This window comes from Myxocyprinus asiaticus, chromosome 11, assembly GCF_019703515.2.
Source record: "Myxocyprinus asiaticus isolate MX2 ecotype Aquarium Trade chromosome 11, UBuf_Myxa_2, whole genome shotgun sequence".
NCBI classification, from domain to species: Eukaryota; Metazoa; Chordata; class Actinopteri; order Cypriniformes; family Catostomidae; genus Myxocyprinus; species Myxocyprinus asiaticus.
In genome coordinates, this window is record NC_059354.1 from 5,087,080 (window position 1) to 5,105,973 (window position 18,894).

The 18,894-nt window shown below is 37.6% G+C and overlaps 1 protein-coding gene across 1 annotated transcript in view; it reads right to left on the minus strand.

Annotated features, from left to right (window-relative positions):
• LOC127448072 (histone acetyltransferase type B catalytic subunit-like) overlaps positions 1 to 18,894 on the minus strand; it is a 55,431-nt gene that overhangs the window by 25,789 nt on the left and 10,748 nt on the right. Inside the window, exons 5-8 of the mRNA XM_051710353.1 lie at positions 8,979 to 9,158; positions 8,294 to 8,415; positions 6,161 to 6,265; positions 2,727 to 2,833 (exon numbers count right to left, since the gene is read on the minus strand). Coding sequence (XP_051566313.1) covers positions 2,727 to 2,833; positions 6,161 to 6,265; positions 8,294 to 8,415; positions 8,979 to 9,158 — 514 coding nt within the window. The remainder of the gene's footprint in view (positions 1 to 2,726; positions 2,834 to 6,160; positions 6,266 to 8,293; positions 8,416 to 8,978; positions 9,159 to 18,894) is intronic.

The window sequence follows — 18,894 nt, forward strand, 5'->3', positions numbered from 1 at the left end:
ATGCTATTCTGCTCACTACAGTTGTATAGAGGGGTTATCGGAGTTACTGTAGCCTTTCTGTGAGCTCCAAGAAGTCTGGCATTGACCTCTCTCATCAACAAGGCTTTTCTGTCCGCAGAACTGCCACTCACTGGATGTTTTTTGCTTCTGGCACCATTGTGAGTAAACCCTAGAGACTGTTGCATGTGAAAATCCCAGGAGATCAGCAGTTACAGAAATACTCAAACCAGCCCGTCTGGCACCAACTATCATGCCACAGTTGAAATCACGGAGATCACATTTTTCCCCATTCTGATGGTTGATGTGAACATTAACTGAAGCTCCTGACCCGTATCTGCATGATTTTATGCACTGCAATGCTACCATACTATTGGCTGATTAAATAATCGCAAGAATAAATAGGTGTATAGGTGTTAGAGGTCTGCAACCCGACCCAGGCCGACGGGACGGGTTCAGGTCAGTTTTTCCAAGTAGGACTTCGGGTTCGGGTTTATGATGAATGAAAAATAAACAGGCTGTAACGGATAAACGACGGACAAGGAGGAGGTGGGAACCGGCTGAACAGTAAACAAAAGTTTAATAAAAAACTCAACATAAAACAAACATGTAACGCGGCCGCTTGCGTCTCTCTCTCTCTCTCGAACTGGTGCCTCCAGCTCCCATTCATCTCACTTTCCCGCTGATCAGCTGATTCAGCGCCGGCCGTGCATCGTCACGGCCACGTCCTCCTCCTCGTCACACAGGCATACCGAACTTGTTTCGTGCACGCGTTCTCACTCACAGACACACGCGAACGGACGAGTTAGGGGCCATTCAGACCGAATGTATTTTTGCGTGCATCTGTTCTGTTTTCCCATTGTTTTCCTATGTAAACACATGCTGGACGAATGTCTTTGACATTTGCACCGTGTCTTGCTTTTTCTTCAGCAACCTGCACATTTAAACGTCAATTTAAAAAGAACTTCAAATTTTCAAAAAGGCACCTGCATTTTGAGACATCTGCGCTCCGTTTCATTATTTACGCTGCGTCTAGATTGTTTTTAGCGCAGTTTCAAAAATTCAACAATCTGAACAAGTTCAGGCTGCATATGTTTTCACTAGATGCATTGTTTCATATTATTCCAGATTGTTCTGCACCAAGAGGGGACTGTTGCAGTGTTTAATTTTATTCCAGATTGTTCAATGTTTTTCCCCCTTCTGCTCTAGTGTACTAAGGGGCTGCCGTGCCTTGTTAAAACTGTGTAACAGTTTCAGTACTGTTACAAATGTTGCCTATATGCTTACATAAAAAACAGCCAACTGCAACAGTACTTGCTAGGAGAAGAAATTATGATGGTATGCGATTTCAGGTTTGGGTCGGGTTCGGGATTAAAATCTGACGGTATCGTTCAGGCCGGGTAGGGTCAGGCCACACGGTCTCGGGAATCATTTTAAGACCTGTGCAGACCTCTAACAGGTGTTACTTATAAAGTGGTCAGTGAGTGTATATCTTTCAAATATAGCAATAAGGGTGATGGAACATAGTTCATTTTTGTAACAACTGGGGTGGTTTCAAAATTGTAATATTTTGTATTTCTAAGTATGTTTATTTTCTTAGCAAAATGCCATGGTAGTGAGGCGCTTGCATGCATGGTTTAACCTGTAGTTACCTTGGCCTTATTACAAATACCATTGTTAAAGCTATGGATAATTCAGAAGAACTATTTGTGCTATACAACTATGACATTTTTATAATTACTAAAGATAGCTTGATCTAGATAGCCTAATCAATTTTCCTTCTGTATAAGATCTAATGCTCTATGATTGCAGGAAAAAGTAACTGGCTTGTTTAACTGTACTTTATCAGTTGGAGTCCCAACACACAATGTTACAATGTCATAACATTTCAATTTAGCCCTATATAAATTAGGAGTTTGTAAGTTTTCACAGATATTTTTACAGATGTTACTGTCCTAAATATCAGTAAGTTTATATCTGCTTCCCAAATCTAAATCAATGTTTGACTGTTGAAATTGCATTTCATATTAACAAAAAATGCAATTTTGATAATTGCACTTATTTGTGCTGTGCAATTCAATATATCACTTTTATTTCATTGTATCACTTTTTTTCAGTTATGGACACAAACTAATTAGTTGTTCACCGGTGCTACCAAATTATGTGTTTTTGCCACCATCTGAATAACTTGGTGGCACTGCTCACAGATCATAGTCTGGAGCCCTGCAGGGTGAGTAAATGAGAACATTTTAATTTTTGGGCAAATTATTCATTTAAAACTTTTATATTGAATAAATCAGTGGTTGGAAATGAGCTTAATGCATGTTTACTTTGGTAAAGTGTGTTGTTAGATAGCAGAGGAAACAAAACTTTCGAAGAGGTGAAAAAAAAACAGAGGGGAAAAGACAGATATATGTGTCTACACAGAGTGATAGACATGGGAAGCTGTAAGTGGAAAGAGTGAGGTGTGTCTCTCTCTCTCTGTCTGTGAATAATTGTGTCTTTGTTGAGGGGGTGTGTGAATGGCAGCATGTGGCCAGCACATTTCAACAGCAAACTGCCTGCAATTAACATCACATCCTTTCACCTCCCAACACCAGAGCAACCCCATAGCTCGCTTATAAGCCAAAGTCATAGTGACGCTTGCTTAGCAAACACCACTAAATGGAAAAAACTCAAATTAAGACACACATGAAAGACAAATAAACAGCCCAAATAAGGACTCATACCTGTGATGTCCTGTACTTTAGGTGAACTGCAGTAGTATCGGTGGACTGTCTCTAAGAGCTGAGCCCCGTGACCTTCTCCCTGGAATGGTGGTAAGATCAGCATCTGACTGCATACACACACACATGCACACAAAAGTTTTAGTAACCCAGAGCACAAGGCTTAACCACAATACCAATTTAAGCTTAGAGCTCTTGAGCTTTTAAGCAACAGTTCAGCAAACACTGAGCAGCATTACACCTCCAGCACCCATCAGACGCACACTGCACTACTGACTTTACAGCATCTACTGAAACTGACACTATAGACCAGTGCTTCACGACCAAACACTTGACAAAATTAATTATAGAAAAGTTAAGAAAATGTTGCAAGAATTACATTAAAAACATGACACTAGAATTCATATTTATTAACATCAATTCAGCATAAACATCACCGGAAGTGTGATTTACCAGCATAATACATGGAACAAAACTGGTCAAATATTGTATAAGTATTACCAAGTGATAGGTGAATTTGCACCAAAATACTGTCAAGTTTGATTGCACCTTTGGCCTTTGACGCCAACAACCAAAATATACAGGGTTTCACCTTTTTTGACCAATGAATTTCCATGACTTTCCCATGATCTTTCCAGGTGTTTGAATACTGGATATAGATTTTAAAAACATTTTGATTCAGATTTGCCACTGCTTCCTTGAAATCCCAACAAAGGTTTGCAATGGGATTTTAATGATGGACTGAAAGGGCCATTTAAGGACATTCCACGACCTATCCCTGAACCAGATTTTGGACAACTTGGATGTATCCTTGGTGTTATTGTCTTGCTGGAAATCCAGTGATCACCGAGCTTCAATTTACACATTGAAGGCATCACATGTTTCATGCCACAATGGCTTGATACCTGAAAGAATCCATGGTGTCAGTCACAGTCAGGATAGCCATTTCCTGCAGCCGCAAAACAGGACAGACCCACCTCCATGCTTGACTGTGGGGATGGTGTCGTTCTTGTCATCACATTGTCATCTTACTCCAGACGTACTGCTGACCCATGGGTCTAAAACTCATTTTCAGTTTAGTGTCATACGTCTATAAAACCTTCTTCCAGGACTCCACAGGTCTTTCCTAATTACTTCTTGAATATTCAAGTCAACATTTCCCTTGGTGAAGTTTTGCTTTCTTCCACACCCCAAGAAGGTTGCTGTTGTACCATGTTTAAGAAATGTATGAATGGTGCTGCCAACTTGGTCTATTGGAAATTGAAGTGCCTTGAAAATGTACTTTTAGCCATGACCTTTCCTGTGTAATGAAATAATCTCCTCTATTAGCTTTTGAGACAGCTTATTTTTTATTGCATTTTTTGCATAGAAATAAATTTTTGCTTACAACACTAAACTTACATTTTAAAACTTAAATAAGTGCCATTGCAGATTGATGACTTAATTTTGTTTTAAAACAATTACTTGTGTAGCCTTACATATTTAAGAAACAGCTACATGCAATAGGGGTTGGATAATTATGACATGGCTGTATTATTACAAAATCCTGCTATTTAGAAATATTAGGTTATATATTCACACTATGAATTTGAAAGTGTCACTCAACTGATATAGATGTAAAGTTTAAAAATTCTGGGTCATCAGAAAAGCTTACCTTTGTAAATCTTTACTGTCTTGGGGGGGTTGAATAATTTCGATTATGTATGTGAACAGTTTCGGACAATTAATTAGGGAAAACAAAAACAACTCAAAAAACATTCCACTGTCAAAACATGAATATGGCTTGTTTTTTTACTTTACACAAGAACAATATCTAGCTCATAATTTGTTTTTAGAGCAGATCAAAACAATAAACATTCTATATATCTTCATTATAGAAATTTCTTGCAAAACACCATTTTAAGATTTCCAGATATTTCCAGGTTTTCCATGACTGCTCGAACCCTGGATATAAGAAAGGGTTACTCCCTTTCAAAGTTAAAAATTTATTTTTCAATCCTTAGTATGCACAACTGGTAACACTTCACAATAAGTTTCCATTCATAACATTAGTTAAAGCATTAGGTATCATGAATAAACACATAATATGTTTTTTTACAGCATTTATTAATCTTTGTTAATGTTGGTTAATAAAAATACAATTGTTCAATGTTAGTTCATAGTGCATTAACTAATGTTAACAAATACAAATTGAATGTAAAAAATGTACTACTATATATTGAAATTAACATTACCTAAGATGAATAAATGCTTAATCAGTATTGTTCATTGTTAGTTCATGTTAACTAATGTTGTTACCTTATGTTAACAAATGGAACCTTATTGTAAAGTGTTACCACACAATTCAGAGTTCCCACACACCTTTTAACCAATCAATTCCCATTACTTTCCATGAATTTTCTAAGGAATTTCTGATAACTGGATACAGATTTTTAAGAATCATTTCATAAATTCAGACTGATTTGCAAATGAATCATTAAGACCATTTTGTGAACTGTTTTGACTAATTAATTGAAAAGAACTGATTTAATGAAAGATTCACTGACAAATGCGATATCACTATGGCTTGTGAGCAAGTTTTACTGTAAACAAGAGCAATTTGTAGCTCATGAAATTTTTGGAGATGAGGAAAAACTAGAAAAACATATATTCTCTACAGAAATTTCCATGACTTTTAAGATTTTTATTAATTTCCATGACTTTTCCAGCCTGGAAAACACCATTTTAAAATTTCTTGATACTTCCAGGTTTTCCATGACAGTGGGAACCTAATGATTATACACTACCAGTCAAAAGTTTAGGGTCACTTACTCATTCTTTTTTCTGGCTTATGAGCCATATCTAGCCAATGAAATATTGAAGAGTAAAGCATAACTACAAAAATGTATGTTCACTACACTACAAAATCCTATGACGTTTCCATTAAATTTTAAATTGTATTGTAAAAGAAAATGACAAAATTCCCTGATGTTTCCAGGCTTTTCATGAGAGTGGCAACGCTGATTTCATTATTTGCATTTAGCATTGTTTATTCCCTGCCATCTGCAACTCATTTTGTGGTCGTGACCGACCAACGGAGAACCACTGCTTTAGACCATCACACTTTCTAGATCAACCTCATTTTAGCTGCCGAAAATATGCTCAAATAGAGTATCCAATGATATCATCTGTCTCAGAAAGGTTACGTCTATTCATTCAGTGGCCAACTTAATAAAATGTTCCCACATTGTGCCAATCAATACATTAGATTCATTTTCAAAACTGCCTTTTGGATGTGTGATGCTGAATGTATGGTTCTTATAATACCAAGAGAGGGGCTGGCACACAAGAGACACGAGATGGTAATTTAGGAGATTTAGGGACAAGAGAGGGAGAGACGTGTAATTTTCTTTCGAAGGATAAAGCAGATAGTGGGCACGTGCTTCCTTAGTAATTACCTGACACGTGGTCTAGTTTTGTCTGGGTACACGTAGTAATTATACACTGTCATGTAGCCAACGGTTGCATAGAGGGTCTCTCCATCCTTGTTGTACTTCTCAAATCTGCAGAAAAGAAAGATATAGAGAGAGATGATAAAGGCAGGGAGGTCAATCGTAGGCACGCTCCCATGCACCAGACCCCCCACCCCCCGTGGCCCGCTGTCAGTGCGAGCACGCTGCGGAGGGCCAGTGGCCGCCACTGCACCTGCTGCAGACGCTGAATGCATTATGCACTTAATTGGTGCACTGCAACTTAGAGCAGAGAGCAGAGAGGCAGGCAGGCATCTAGCCTCTTCACATCACTCCAGTCCATTTACCTATTGTCTGTTTTAATAGGTGCCAAAGCAAAGAAAACACAGGCAGAGTCCCCTTCACTACCGCTGGAGACTTCATTCAGCGTTTCAAAAGACAACAACGTTCAATTCAGCCTTTTGGCCTGACTGAAGAGAGAAAGAAACACAAGAGAACAGAAAAGGAGACAAACAACACAAGAGAAACTCTTGCCAGATCAACAATTTGCCTCAATGCAGGAAAAAAATATAATATAAGCGGCCTGATAATTGGCCCCACAGGCCTTACAAAGGCAGGAGAGACGTCACTGGGCCTGTTTGGACGTTTGTGTGTGTGTAATTGATTGTTAAGAAAGTTACTGTCATTGTGATCTTCACTTTTAATTGACACAACGTTCTTATCAGCACTCGCTGGCTTTGTACAAGCACTTGATTTGTATTTTTGGCTTACAAAATTGATCAACAACACAAGATACACACTTTACCACAAGTTGCAATGGTTTAAAAGCTTATGCCTTTGAAAATACATTTGTAGAGCACTTTTCACAATGCACATCGTTTTAAAGCATCTTTACAGAAAATCATCCTAAAGTGTCTGTAATACCTTAAATATCTATAACCTCGTGCGACCCCACGTCCACGTGTGGATGTTGTATTTTGGCTTCACTATATACAACGCATAATTTAAATGAATTAAAACCAGCTGAATACTGTTCACAAGACTCTGCACTGTCATTTAAGGGTTAAACTTCAGCTGCACCGCATCACATGACACAACAGCATGCCGTCAATTTCCGTGAATCGCTACTACAGGCATTTTGAAAAAAGTTTTTGGATTGAAACCTGTTTGGTTGTCAAGAGTAGCATCTCTAGTTTCGTTTGATATGGCGCTTTAAATAATCCATTCATCTGATGTCCACATATGTGGAAAATGGGACCGCGTTCCCTTAAAAGTTTAAAAAACATGTTAGTTATTTTGAATAATTTTCAACTATAACACATCTGTGGGTCATTTCGCTTCATTTTAATACAAATTGTTATTTTTACTAAATAGGGAGCAAGGGAGCATCCTATAGCTTTCTATACAGCAAGAACATTCGCTACTAAAATCTGACCAAAAGTTCAGTTTCAGGCTGCAGATGTTTGGACCACTCGATGTTTGGCAGACATGGGACAATGGAAATCAGTACATAGATTCAGAATTTTAGAATGCAACATTTTATTTTAACATGGTTTGATTTGATGATGCAGGCCATTACTTCGAATAAGAATTATTTACTCAGCTTAACAGAAAATCAGCTGTAATGTCTATAACGTCTCAAAAACATGAATAACCAACAGTCTTGGAAACATAATAAACAATATGATAAAAAAACAAATCTAACTTTCTACAGCTTGGTATTATTTACCATTTCACAACTTAGTCCAGCTGTACACATACAGTATGTGGACAAATTTTTAGGGAAACTATTTGCTCTAGAAAATTGTTTATTGGGTGCTACTAGTTACAAATCAAAAAGGGAAATGGAAAATGCACAAAGCAGTCACGCGGGGGTCTCAGGAGGATAATAATGTGAATAAACTAAGATCAAGAACTATCTGAGAGCATGTTTAATTATTTCAATACAAGTGCTAATGACAAAAATTCCGACTTTTTCCTCGGTTTCAAAAAAACAAACAAAAATCGTGTTTACAGTTAATAACTTACAATGGAGGTTTTTGGCTAGTACTGAACCAGCAACAGGCCTTTAATGTTGAAATGTAAATAAGAAGTGATCTGGATTTACGTTTTGACACTTACACAAGGAAGAAATCCCAGCGATCGTCGTCCACATCAATGAAACTGGCCGTCTCAATAAACCACATAAGGAACGTCTGCAAGCGCTCGTGATACTCTCTGAATCCTGGACACGAAATATCCACCTGAAATGAGTCAAGACCAAATAAATCAACAGGATCTGCGGAATCTACAGTGCCACTACTGAATCCACAGCTAAATAAATTATTTTGTAAAAGACATTTTACCTCAGATAAGATCTTGCAGTATAAATACAGTCTGAAAACAGTGAGATAAATAAGACTGTATATTGCAAAATAATGACAATTGAGTTTCTTTCGCGGGCTGGATGCAAAAACAAAGCATGTCCAGTGTAGTCACATGGATGCATTGCAAACGCTGTTTCATGTTGTCTTTAACAGTGCCTAACATGCTACATTGACTAAAATATGAGTGTTTGTTTTGAATTGAAAACTCTGGCCCTGTCCCAAATGGCACACTTGATGTGGACTTATCTTGATGCAGCCTTGTGGCCTTCACTCATGCCCGCCCATGGTGCACACAAGAGCGTGGGTCATTTGTCATTTTAGGTTAGTAGTGGACTGTTTAGTGGACTGTTACCCAACAGACCATGTGGAAAAGACCACGAGCACTGAGGGTTATTCGAGACGAATTCTGGGTGCTGTAGGAAGCAGAGCTCTTCCAGTACCTTGTGTATCTGGTAGGTGAGATCCTCTCCTGCCTCCTCGTTGTGAACTTTATAGGTATGCTGCAAGCTACCGAAGGGTTTGAAGTTGGCCTCTTTCTCAAGAAGAGAGACAAAGTCATCTGTGTTACAGCAGAAACCAGCAGGAATTATCTCTCTGATTTTACCCTCCACATCATCTGGCTAAAGAAAAACATACAGAGAGAAAGCAGTTTAAATGGGAACTAACAACATTTCTAAGAGACAACAGTATGGATTTAATAGAGAGGCAATTTGGTATTAGGATTAAAACAACAGAAAGGAAGCAACAGGCAAAAATGAAAAACCTTTGAAAAACCTGCTTTCCACTAAAACTGACCCTAACCCTAAAGTTGGGTCAGTATGCAAAATGCAAAAACAAAAAGGAGTGATTTGTAAATGTACTTTGACTTGTATTCAAACAAAAACAGTGTTTCATATTTTACCTAATCAACAGCATTGCTTTTTGAAGATATACGTTCTTTTCTGAAATTGATGCCTGCCACACATTGCAAAAAAAGTTGAGACAGGGGTAATTTAGGACTAATAACAATCTGATGAGTTGAAATAACAAGGTGATGTTAAACAGGCGAAGCAATCGTGTTATAAGGAGCCTCCAAAAAAAGGCCCAGTCCAACAAGAGCAAGGAGGGGTCGAGGCTCGCCAATTTGCCAACAAATGCGTCAGCAAATAATCCAGCGCTTTGAGAACAATGTTCTGCAAAGACAAACTGTAAGGATTTTGGGCACTTCACCCTCTAAAGTGCACAATTTAGCTAAAAGATTCAAGGAATCTGTCAAATCTCAGTGCGTAAAGGGCAAGGCCGAAAACCACTTCTGAATGCACGTGATCTCCGATCCCTCAAACATCACTATCTTAAAACTATCATGCATCTGTAATGGATATCATGACTTGGGCTTGGGAATACTTCAGTAAACATTTGTCAGTCAACACCACTTACCGCTGCATCCACAGATACAAGTTAAGACTTTACTTTGCAAAGGAGAAGCTATACATCAACACTGTCCAGAAGCACTGCAGACTTCTCTGGGCTCGATCTCATCTGAGATGGAAAGTAGAACAGTGGAATCGTGCTTTGTGATCCGATAAGTCCACATTTCAAATAGTTTTTGGGGAAAAAAAAACAGCAGTGTTCTGCGGACCAAAGAGGAAAAGGACCATCCATGCTGTTCTTAGCATCAGGTTCAAAAGCCAGTGTCTGTCATGGTGTGAGGGTGTGTCAGTGCCCATGGCATAGGTAACATAGGCACATCTGTGAGGGCACTATTAATGCAGAAAGATATGTAAAAATTTTGGAGCAACACATGCTGCCATCCAGATGCCATCTTTTCTGGTAATTTACCTGTATTTTTTCCAGCAGGACAACGCCACACCACAATCTGTCCAGATTACAATTGCTTAGCTGCATAAGCAGAGAGTGCAGGTGCTAGATTGGCAGTCCTGACCTGTCTCCAGTTTAGAATGTGTGGCGCATTATTAAGTGCAAAATACAGCAACGAAGGCCAAGTACAATTGCAGTTAAAGTCCTGTATAATGGATGAATGGGGGAAAAACTCTGCTTGCTAAACTTAAACACGTGTCTTCAGCACCCAAATGCTTAATATGTTTTTTTTTTATTTAGAAGAAATGTTGATGTTACACAGTGGTAAATACTCGACTGTCCCAACTTTTATAGAATGTGTTGCAATCATCTGATTTGAAATTACTGTACTGTATATTTTCAAAAATAATTACATTACCAAGGTAAAACCTCAAATAACATGTTGTTGTAGTGCTTTCAATATAGCAAAGGGTGAATAGAATTTACAAATCAATCCTTTTTGTTTTCATTGGCATTTTGCATACTGTCCCATCTTTTCTGGAATTGGGGTTGTATGTAAAATAAAGTGGTTTAAATTAACAGTTCAACCAAAAAGTAGTTCATTTGACTACATGCACTACATTCAAAGTCTTCTAAAGATATATGATCACTTTATGTGAGGTAAAGACAAACATTACAATTGTTATTCACTCATTATCCTCCCCTCTGTCATAAATGTCAAATTATATTTACTTAAATGCACAGTCAAACCTAAAGTGTCACGTTCGGTTATGAGATATGTGAGAACCAATGACATTTGCTATCAGTGACAATAAACCTGCTGCGACATGTCTTGACAGGCCAAGTTTGAACTTATGTATGCATACATGAGATTTGAGAGCTAAAGTGAATAACACTATACATTTATTTCTGTTCCAAAGAAAATATATTATACGGCTTCAGAGGACTTGTATTATAGTGCAAGAGATGCATTGACTACTTTAATGCAATTTTTTTGTCCTTTTTGGAGCTTGACTGCTCCTGGTCACTACGCTTTCATTGTATGAAAAAAGCAGCGTGAATACTCTTCTAAATTTCTGCTTTTGTTTTCAAAGGACAAAACAAGTCATATTGGTCAGTGTTGGGGAAGCGGTTTTGAAACGGTATCTTCAGAAGCTACAAACTACTCAGTTACAGTCAAGCTACACTTTTAAAAAAGCCTTTAGCAACACTACAAGGCACTGTCTTAAAGAACCGATTCAATGATTCAGTGTGTTTGATTACTCCCTTGGCTCCATAGCTGCGTTCACAATATAATGTGACAAATTAAGCGTTTTGTGACTCTACAGCAGTGGTTTTCAAACTTTTTTAAATTGCAGCACCCCTTTATAGTGTTTTTTCCCCACACGGCACCCCAACCACTGAAAAAATTAATAAATAAACAAACAAATATGAGATTGAAAACCCTCCATTATTTAAAAAGTTTAACATTGATATAAATATTAACAAATGTAATTAAAATAATCTAGCCATCAAGTGTTTCTCCTACACATTGCTCAAGTTTTTAAAGTAATTATTCAAGAGCTAGTAATAAAATAAAGTAATAAAATAGGGAACAGTGTCAACAGTGCTTTACTTTTTTTTTTAGGAAAAGCAGCAATTAATCAATTAAAGATTGTGACACAAAAACATTAAAAAAGTAATTCAATGAAAAATAGAACAACTTAAATTTGTGTGATTATTAGATATACATTAATAAAGATTCAATACAGTCAGAGTTTGACTGAAAAGCAGACATATTGTTGACACTATCTTCTGAAGTTATCCAGACAAGGACGGTGAGTGCTTTTCTCTTTTTCTTGTCAATATTGTTGTTTGATTAATATTAATATTAACAAAAGGCTTATAACAGCTGCAGCACGTCTATTGAGCAGCATTTACACATCACACAGATCGGATATTTTGACATAAGATTTTTGTCCTGTCTACATCAAGTAATACATTAATAGCTTACATTTATATCGCGTTAAGATGCGTTAAGATCTGTTAACACTCCCGTAATACATTAACGTATGTGTTTACATTCATATCGCGTCAAGGAGTGCATTTAAATGTTCACGCGCGCAGCTGCATTCACCACGAGAAACGAGCGCTCTATAGAGAGCACGTGCATATACACATGCGAGCGTTTAAAAAGCTTCCGGCTGTAAACAAACAGCGCACGGGTACAAAATTGAGTCAGTACTCTGTACTGCCAGTACTTTTAACTAGTGGCTATTAAAAAATTTAACTGAGCAGAAATTTTACGGCACCTCTAGCCAGTCCTGGCAGCACCCAGTTTGGGAACCACTGCTCTACAGCACTACTCGTTGGAAAATGTGGTTCATTACTGGAAAAGCTTTTACTGTCACACTACTGAAAAATTAAGTTAAGTTAGTAGTCAGCTCCACACTGATATGGATTTGGAACGACATGAAGGTGAGTGAATGATAACAGAACTACATTTTTGGGTGAACTATCTACTTTAGATAGTTTAAAGGGAAAGACAAGTACAAAATCTGTGCATTTCTATAGTTATGCCACACGTTGCTCTAAAATCTAAAGCATATCCTAAACTCCCGCAGAGAGAGAGAGAGAGAGAGAGAGAGAGAGAGAGAGAGAGAGAGAGAGAGAGAGAGAGAGAGAGAGAGTGTGTGCGAGTTGTTAACTCAGCTGTGTCTAGTATACAGTGCGAGCAGCTGAATTTAATCATATAAACAGAAGTGACACATTTATGAGTTATGCGTCTATTCCCCTGGAGCTCGGCCTTACATACTGTATAATCACAAAAGAGCCCTAACAGAGTAATTCCCAATTGTTCTGTCATTAAGCTATACTTCATCCGTGATTGGCACAGCATAAAAAAGAATTAAAGGAAAAAAATACATATTTTTGTGGCACAAAAAGGAGACCCATTAGGCAATTAGCAATGTCAGCTGAGGGGTTTCCACCCCCCTTTTCCTGCGCCTCCTCTGAAAGACCACTTAATTGAATACATTTACCACTTATCTTAAACCATGAATATCAGATGAAGTTCCCCCCACAATAATGTGTCCCAGCTTCTCACTGAGCAATAAAATTTAATGAATTGATCTCAACTTAACAAAAAAGCCCCAGACACGTATAATAGGCCCCTGTGTTCTGAGGCTGGCGAGCGAACTTAATCAAACGAGTTTGCCCTCTCCATTCACAGGTTCCCGGCTGGACAATAGCACCGCCCCCCTCCCACGCCCACTTTGGGATTTTTTACCCAGCAGAATGCACACCCGTGTTTGCATTGTATCCATTTCCAGCAGGGCTGACATGAGAACACTTTGCATTAAGTCGCTAAGCAGGGCCCTTTGGCCGCGTGATGGGCTTCGCTTGTGTTGCAGGACTCTTCATTCACGATGGCCACAAAACACACGACAAAAGGCTAATGCAACACACCGCTAATTCCTGCTCATTCAGACATCAGCTAATATCAGAAGGCGAGCGGTGCACCTGCAGCTCAGTAACACTCACTATTGTCCTGCTGAAGACAAGAAGGGAACGGCCAGAAAATGGTAAAAATAGACAGTTTCGTTGTTCTCCTGCAAATTGCTCAATCACACGAATAAAAGCGCTGTATTGTGGAGTTCCCATATTAACTAAAGGCGCTTAAGGTTTCGAGACTCTTCAGAGACTTGAGATTAATTTTCAGAATACATCTTCTATATAAGATGGGGTTCAACAATGGCATTGAATCCAATTACGCTGCAAAAAAAAATAAAAAATCTTTCTAATCAAAGACATCTTTATCTTCGAGAAAAAAAGGAGGATGAAAAAGGAACTCAATATGAGCAACGGTTGAGTCCTGTGAAACAAATAATAAAATCAACTATTCTTTTACACAGCGCTACAATCAACAACAAATATCTTAAGTACATTTAGTGACTGTAATTACACACTAGGCTCAAAGAAGAGAGACATAAAAGCAGATAGAGACGGCACTACACATATTAGTCTCATGGTAATTTCATATCGACACACAGTACTTACTGATGTGTAAAATAAGTCTTAAATGAATACATGAATTTACATGGAGCAACTTACAGCACATCTAATGTATACATTTTATCAGTATGTGTGTTCCCTGGGAATCGAACCCATTAACATGCCGTTGCTAGCACCATGCTGTACGAACTGAGCTGCGGGAGTATGCAGATAATAGCTTTTATTGGCCGCTACCAATGTTTGGCCAATACATCTGTGAATCTGTACTGTATTGTCTAACCATATACATAAATATGTACATAATGTGATGTGTGTGTGTGTGTGTGTGTGTGTGTGTATATTACACACACACACTGAGCACTTTATTAGGATCACTATGGTCCTAATACAGGATTGCTGCAGAGGTTTTAAAATCAAATTTAAGACTTTTTAAGACCTTTCTCAAGACCTGAACAAATAAAATTAATACCCTGAATGAATACAATTAAGAGGTCGACCAATATTGGTTTCGCTGATATGATAATGAGTTGAAAGGCAATTAATCTGCCAAAAGTTTTTAGAATTCTGTGATGGGGAGGGCCAGACAGAGGCTACAAGAGTCATTTAATTTAATTAATTAATTAAGTACCAGTAACCAGTTGAATCAAAACATTTGATTCATAGTGCAGAACTTTTAAGTTTAAAAGCTGAAATACGCCGGGGACTCTTATTTTGAAATGTTTGTGCTTCAGTGCTTCCAGCTGCTCATTCAAACAGATAATGGAAATAAAATGTGCACTCCTACAATTATCTACAACATATTACAATATAAACAATTAAAAGTAAACATTGTCATATTTCATCAACACTATATCATCAACATCAACAGATGGTCATTAGTGATCGCTTGTCATAAATTTCTGATATGGCCTAATGATTGTGAACTGAAAGACAACAACTGAAAACACTCACAAGCCCCTGTGTGCTTGAAGAAAATACAACAGAGCCACGATTTCATTCTGAAAGACGCAGCGCATGCATTTATTGAATTAAATCATATTCTTTTGAAGTTTGATAATCGCATTAGGTCATATCACAATTCCCATCTTTCCACCCCCAAATTTAAGACCTCTTTAAATGATAATTAAGACTTTTGTTGTATCATTTAAGATTTTAACACTTTTTAAGACCTTACATTTTGGAAAACTGAATTAAGACTTAATGATCTGCGGGAACCCTGTAATAACATGCCCGACGTGGTCTTCTGCTGTTGTACCCTTCCGCCTCAAGGTTCAATGTGTTGTGCATTCTGAGATGCTATTCTGCTCACTACAATTGTAAAGAGGGGTTATCAGAGTTACCTCTGAGTTGCCTTTCTGTCAGTTCGAACCAGTCTGGTCATTCTCTGTTGAACTCTCTCATCAACAAGGTGTTTCCATCCGCAGAACTGCCGCTCACTGGATGTTTTTTGTTTTTGGCACCATTCAGAGTAAATTCTAGAGAGTGTTGTGCGTGAAAATCCCAGGAGATCAGCAGTTACACAAATACTCAAACCAGCCTGTCTGGCACGAACAATCATGCCATGGTCGAAATCACTGAGATCACATTAGTTCCACATTCTGAAGGTTGATGTGAGCATTAACTGAAGAGGTGTTCCTAATAAAGTGCTCGGTGAGTGTACAGTAAATGAAAATTAATGGAATGCGAAGTATAGTGTGACTTCACCTTTAATGGGCAGGTGTACCTTATAAAGTGGGCACTGAGTGTATATTTTGAACATTAAATGAAGCTCCTGACCCGTATCTGCATTATTTTAAGCACTGCAGCCACATGATTGGATGATTAGATAATCACATGAATAAGTAGGTGAACAGTAGGGCTGGGCGAAAGGATGTTGTTATCAAATATCGACGATGTTTTACAAAGATCCTGATGCCGATTGCAACAATTGACAGACGATGATCGAAAATATCGGGAAATGGCAAAACCATGGATCTGGGAAGTCGGCAAATACATTAAACAGTAGCCAGGTTGTTTAACACATACCCACTACCCGCCAAATGTGAGGAGACTGAATCCAGTTCACAAGCTCCTCATTCGAATGTAGGCCTATTTCATGCATGAGTAATTTTGCTCATCTACCCGCAACAGGCGGGCGACCTGTAAGACGTCTCGGAGTGACACATGACAAAAAACGCTGTTAGTCACAAAGACATGCACTTGAAGAAACACACTTTATAATATTTTTGAGCAGACAAAAGAAAAGTCGTCAATGCTTGTGTTCAGAGGCATGCAGCATGAGTCTGTCTTGTGGTACACACACATGCAGGCATGCAGCGTGAGCCTCTCGTGGAACAAGCGCATGTAAAGAGTTTTGACTCTTTTTTTTCTCTGTTTCAATCATCTTAAAACTGTTTGCCAGAATAATGTCATCTATGAGAATGCTGCAAATTATCTCGATCATCTCAGGAGGTGCTTTGAGTTTAGTTCGCTTTATTTCCACGCGGTTGGCATGCATTGTGAACGCAACTCTGCAGTTTCAGTAATATACATCTTTGTATTAAGGAAACAAAGACAAAAGTGATTAAATCATAAAATAATACAAGACACTTTCACATTTAACCTAAAATGTAGTATTATTTTTTTTTTTTTTAGGCAGCATTAACTGTATTACCGAAAGGCGAAACAGACACAAATTCAATAAGAACACACATTTGGCAGCATTATTTTGGGAACACAAGGGGATTTATTATGATTTATTATTATGATTATTATTATCTTTACATTTATAATTGCCTTTAGTTCTTATTCTGTAGGCTATTAGTTTTCCACCTGCTGACTGATATGTGCTTGATGGAAAATGGAGCCGTTGGAGACGGTAAATGTTTAAATAAGGTGGTTAAATACGATCTTTTGATCACTTTGTTATTTTTTTGCTTTTTGCAATTAGTTTTAAGTGCAATTTGAATTTAGAAATGTCTTTTGTTTATGTTTTTCGTGTTTCAATAAATGAATAAAATTTTAAAGCAAAATCAATAAAGCAAAAAAATTCACCGACCTTCGGCAGGGGGGTTGACGATATAACCGTATATCGCGATATTTTTAAAGGCAATTATCGCTAAAATAATTTTTAAATATCACCCAGCCCAAGTATACAGGTGTTACTAATAAAGTGCTCGTATATAAATAAATATATATACACTGTATACAATTGAAATCGGAGATATACGTTTTGTAGGGCTTGACAAGGAATCAGAGGAAAACATTTTATTCTAGCCCTTATGGTTGAGAAGCTATGAGCAAAAACGTAAAAGTGCTTATAGCGCCACCTAGGTTCGAATGGAGGTATGTGCTTATGCCTGAGTAGCAGTGCACATCTGGAACCATCCAAGTTTGAGTTCTCTAGGACTTACAGTTTTTACTGCCCAGATACGTTTAGGGCAGGAAAATAATAATACGAAAAATGGAAAATCAGTACAAATACAATAGGGCTCCAGCACCTTCGGTGCTTGGCCCCCTACATATTTAAACCAACCTACATTTAAAAAATCTAAATATAGAAATAAAATGGCACACCAAATATCAACTTTATTAGAACAATCCTACCAAAAATGCAATTATAAAAGGTATCCTACCTTACTCCTAGACAACAGGCCGAACACCAGTGTTTCAAAATAACACGATAATAAAGAAAAAGGCCTATATATATATATATATATATATATATATATATATATATATATATTATATTATATATATATTTGTTTGAAAAAAATATATATAATCTGTTGAAACATTTAAAATAAATAATTTTAAACATAGGCCTCACCACATTTAAATGAACTGTATTTCAAATGCCAGCTTGTTCTCCGCTGAGAGACAATATTCTTTTATTCATGAGAGAATCAAGAAGAAAAATCGAGCTAATAGTTTAGCGACTGCAGCAAATAAAGTGAGGTGGCTAATGAAAGATTTATGAAAATAATGTTTATACTATGCTTATTTATACTAATTGTAATGGTATTTGTGATTTAAAAAAAAAATTAAACTACAATAATACCAATATGAACATGATGTCTTAAATATTACAATTAGAAAAGTAAAAACCTTTTAATTATTTGTTATTGTTTAAAAATTACTAGTCAACGTCTCTAATTGACTAGTCAGTTGTTGAACGACTAGTCAACTAGTCAACCATTCTTGCACATCCCTAATATATACAGTACACACACACACACACACACACACACACACACACACACACACACACACACACACACACACACACACACACACACACACAGAGTGAACTCGAACCACGTGTACACAAACATCACAGATTTCTGGTGGGCTTAATGTTGATTTGTACCTCTGCGTCAAACTCATGCCATAACATAACATGTACCTCTCCAAAAATGTAACAAGTTCGCGTCAACACAGACCATAATGTCCGATTGGCCCACTTTGTGACCATAGACCGTCACCCAGGATGACAAAAAAAATATCTGAGGTTAGTGATCGACCGACATGGTTTTTTAATGGCCGATATCCAGAGAGCAGGGTGGCCGATAAGCCAATATATCACAC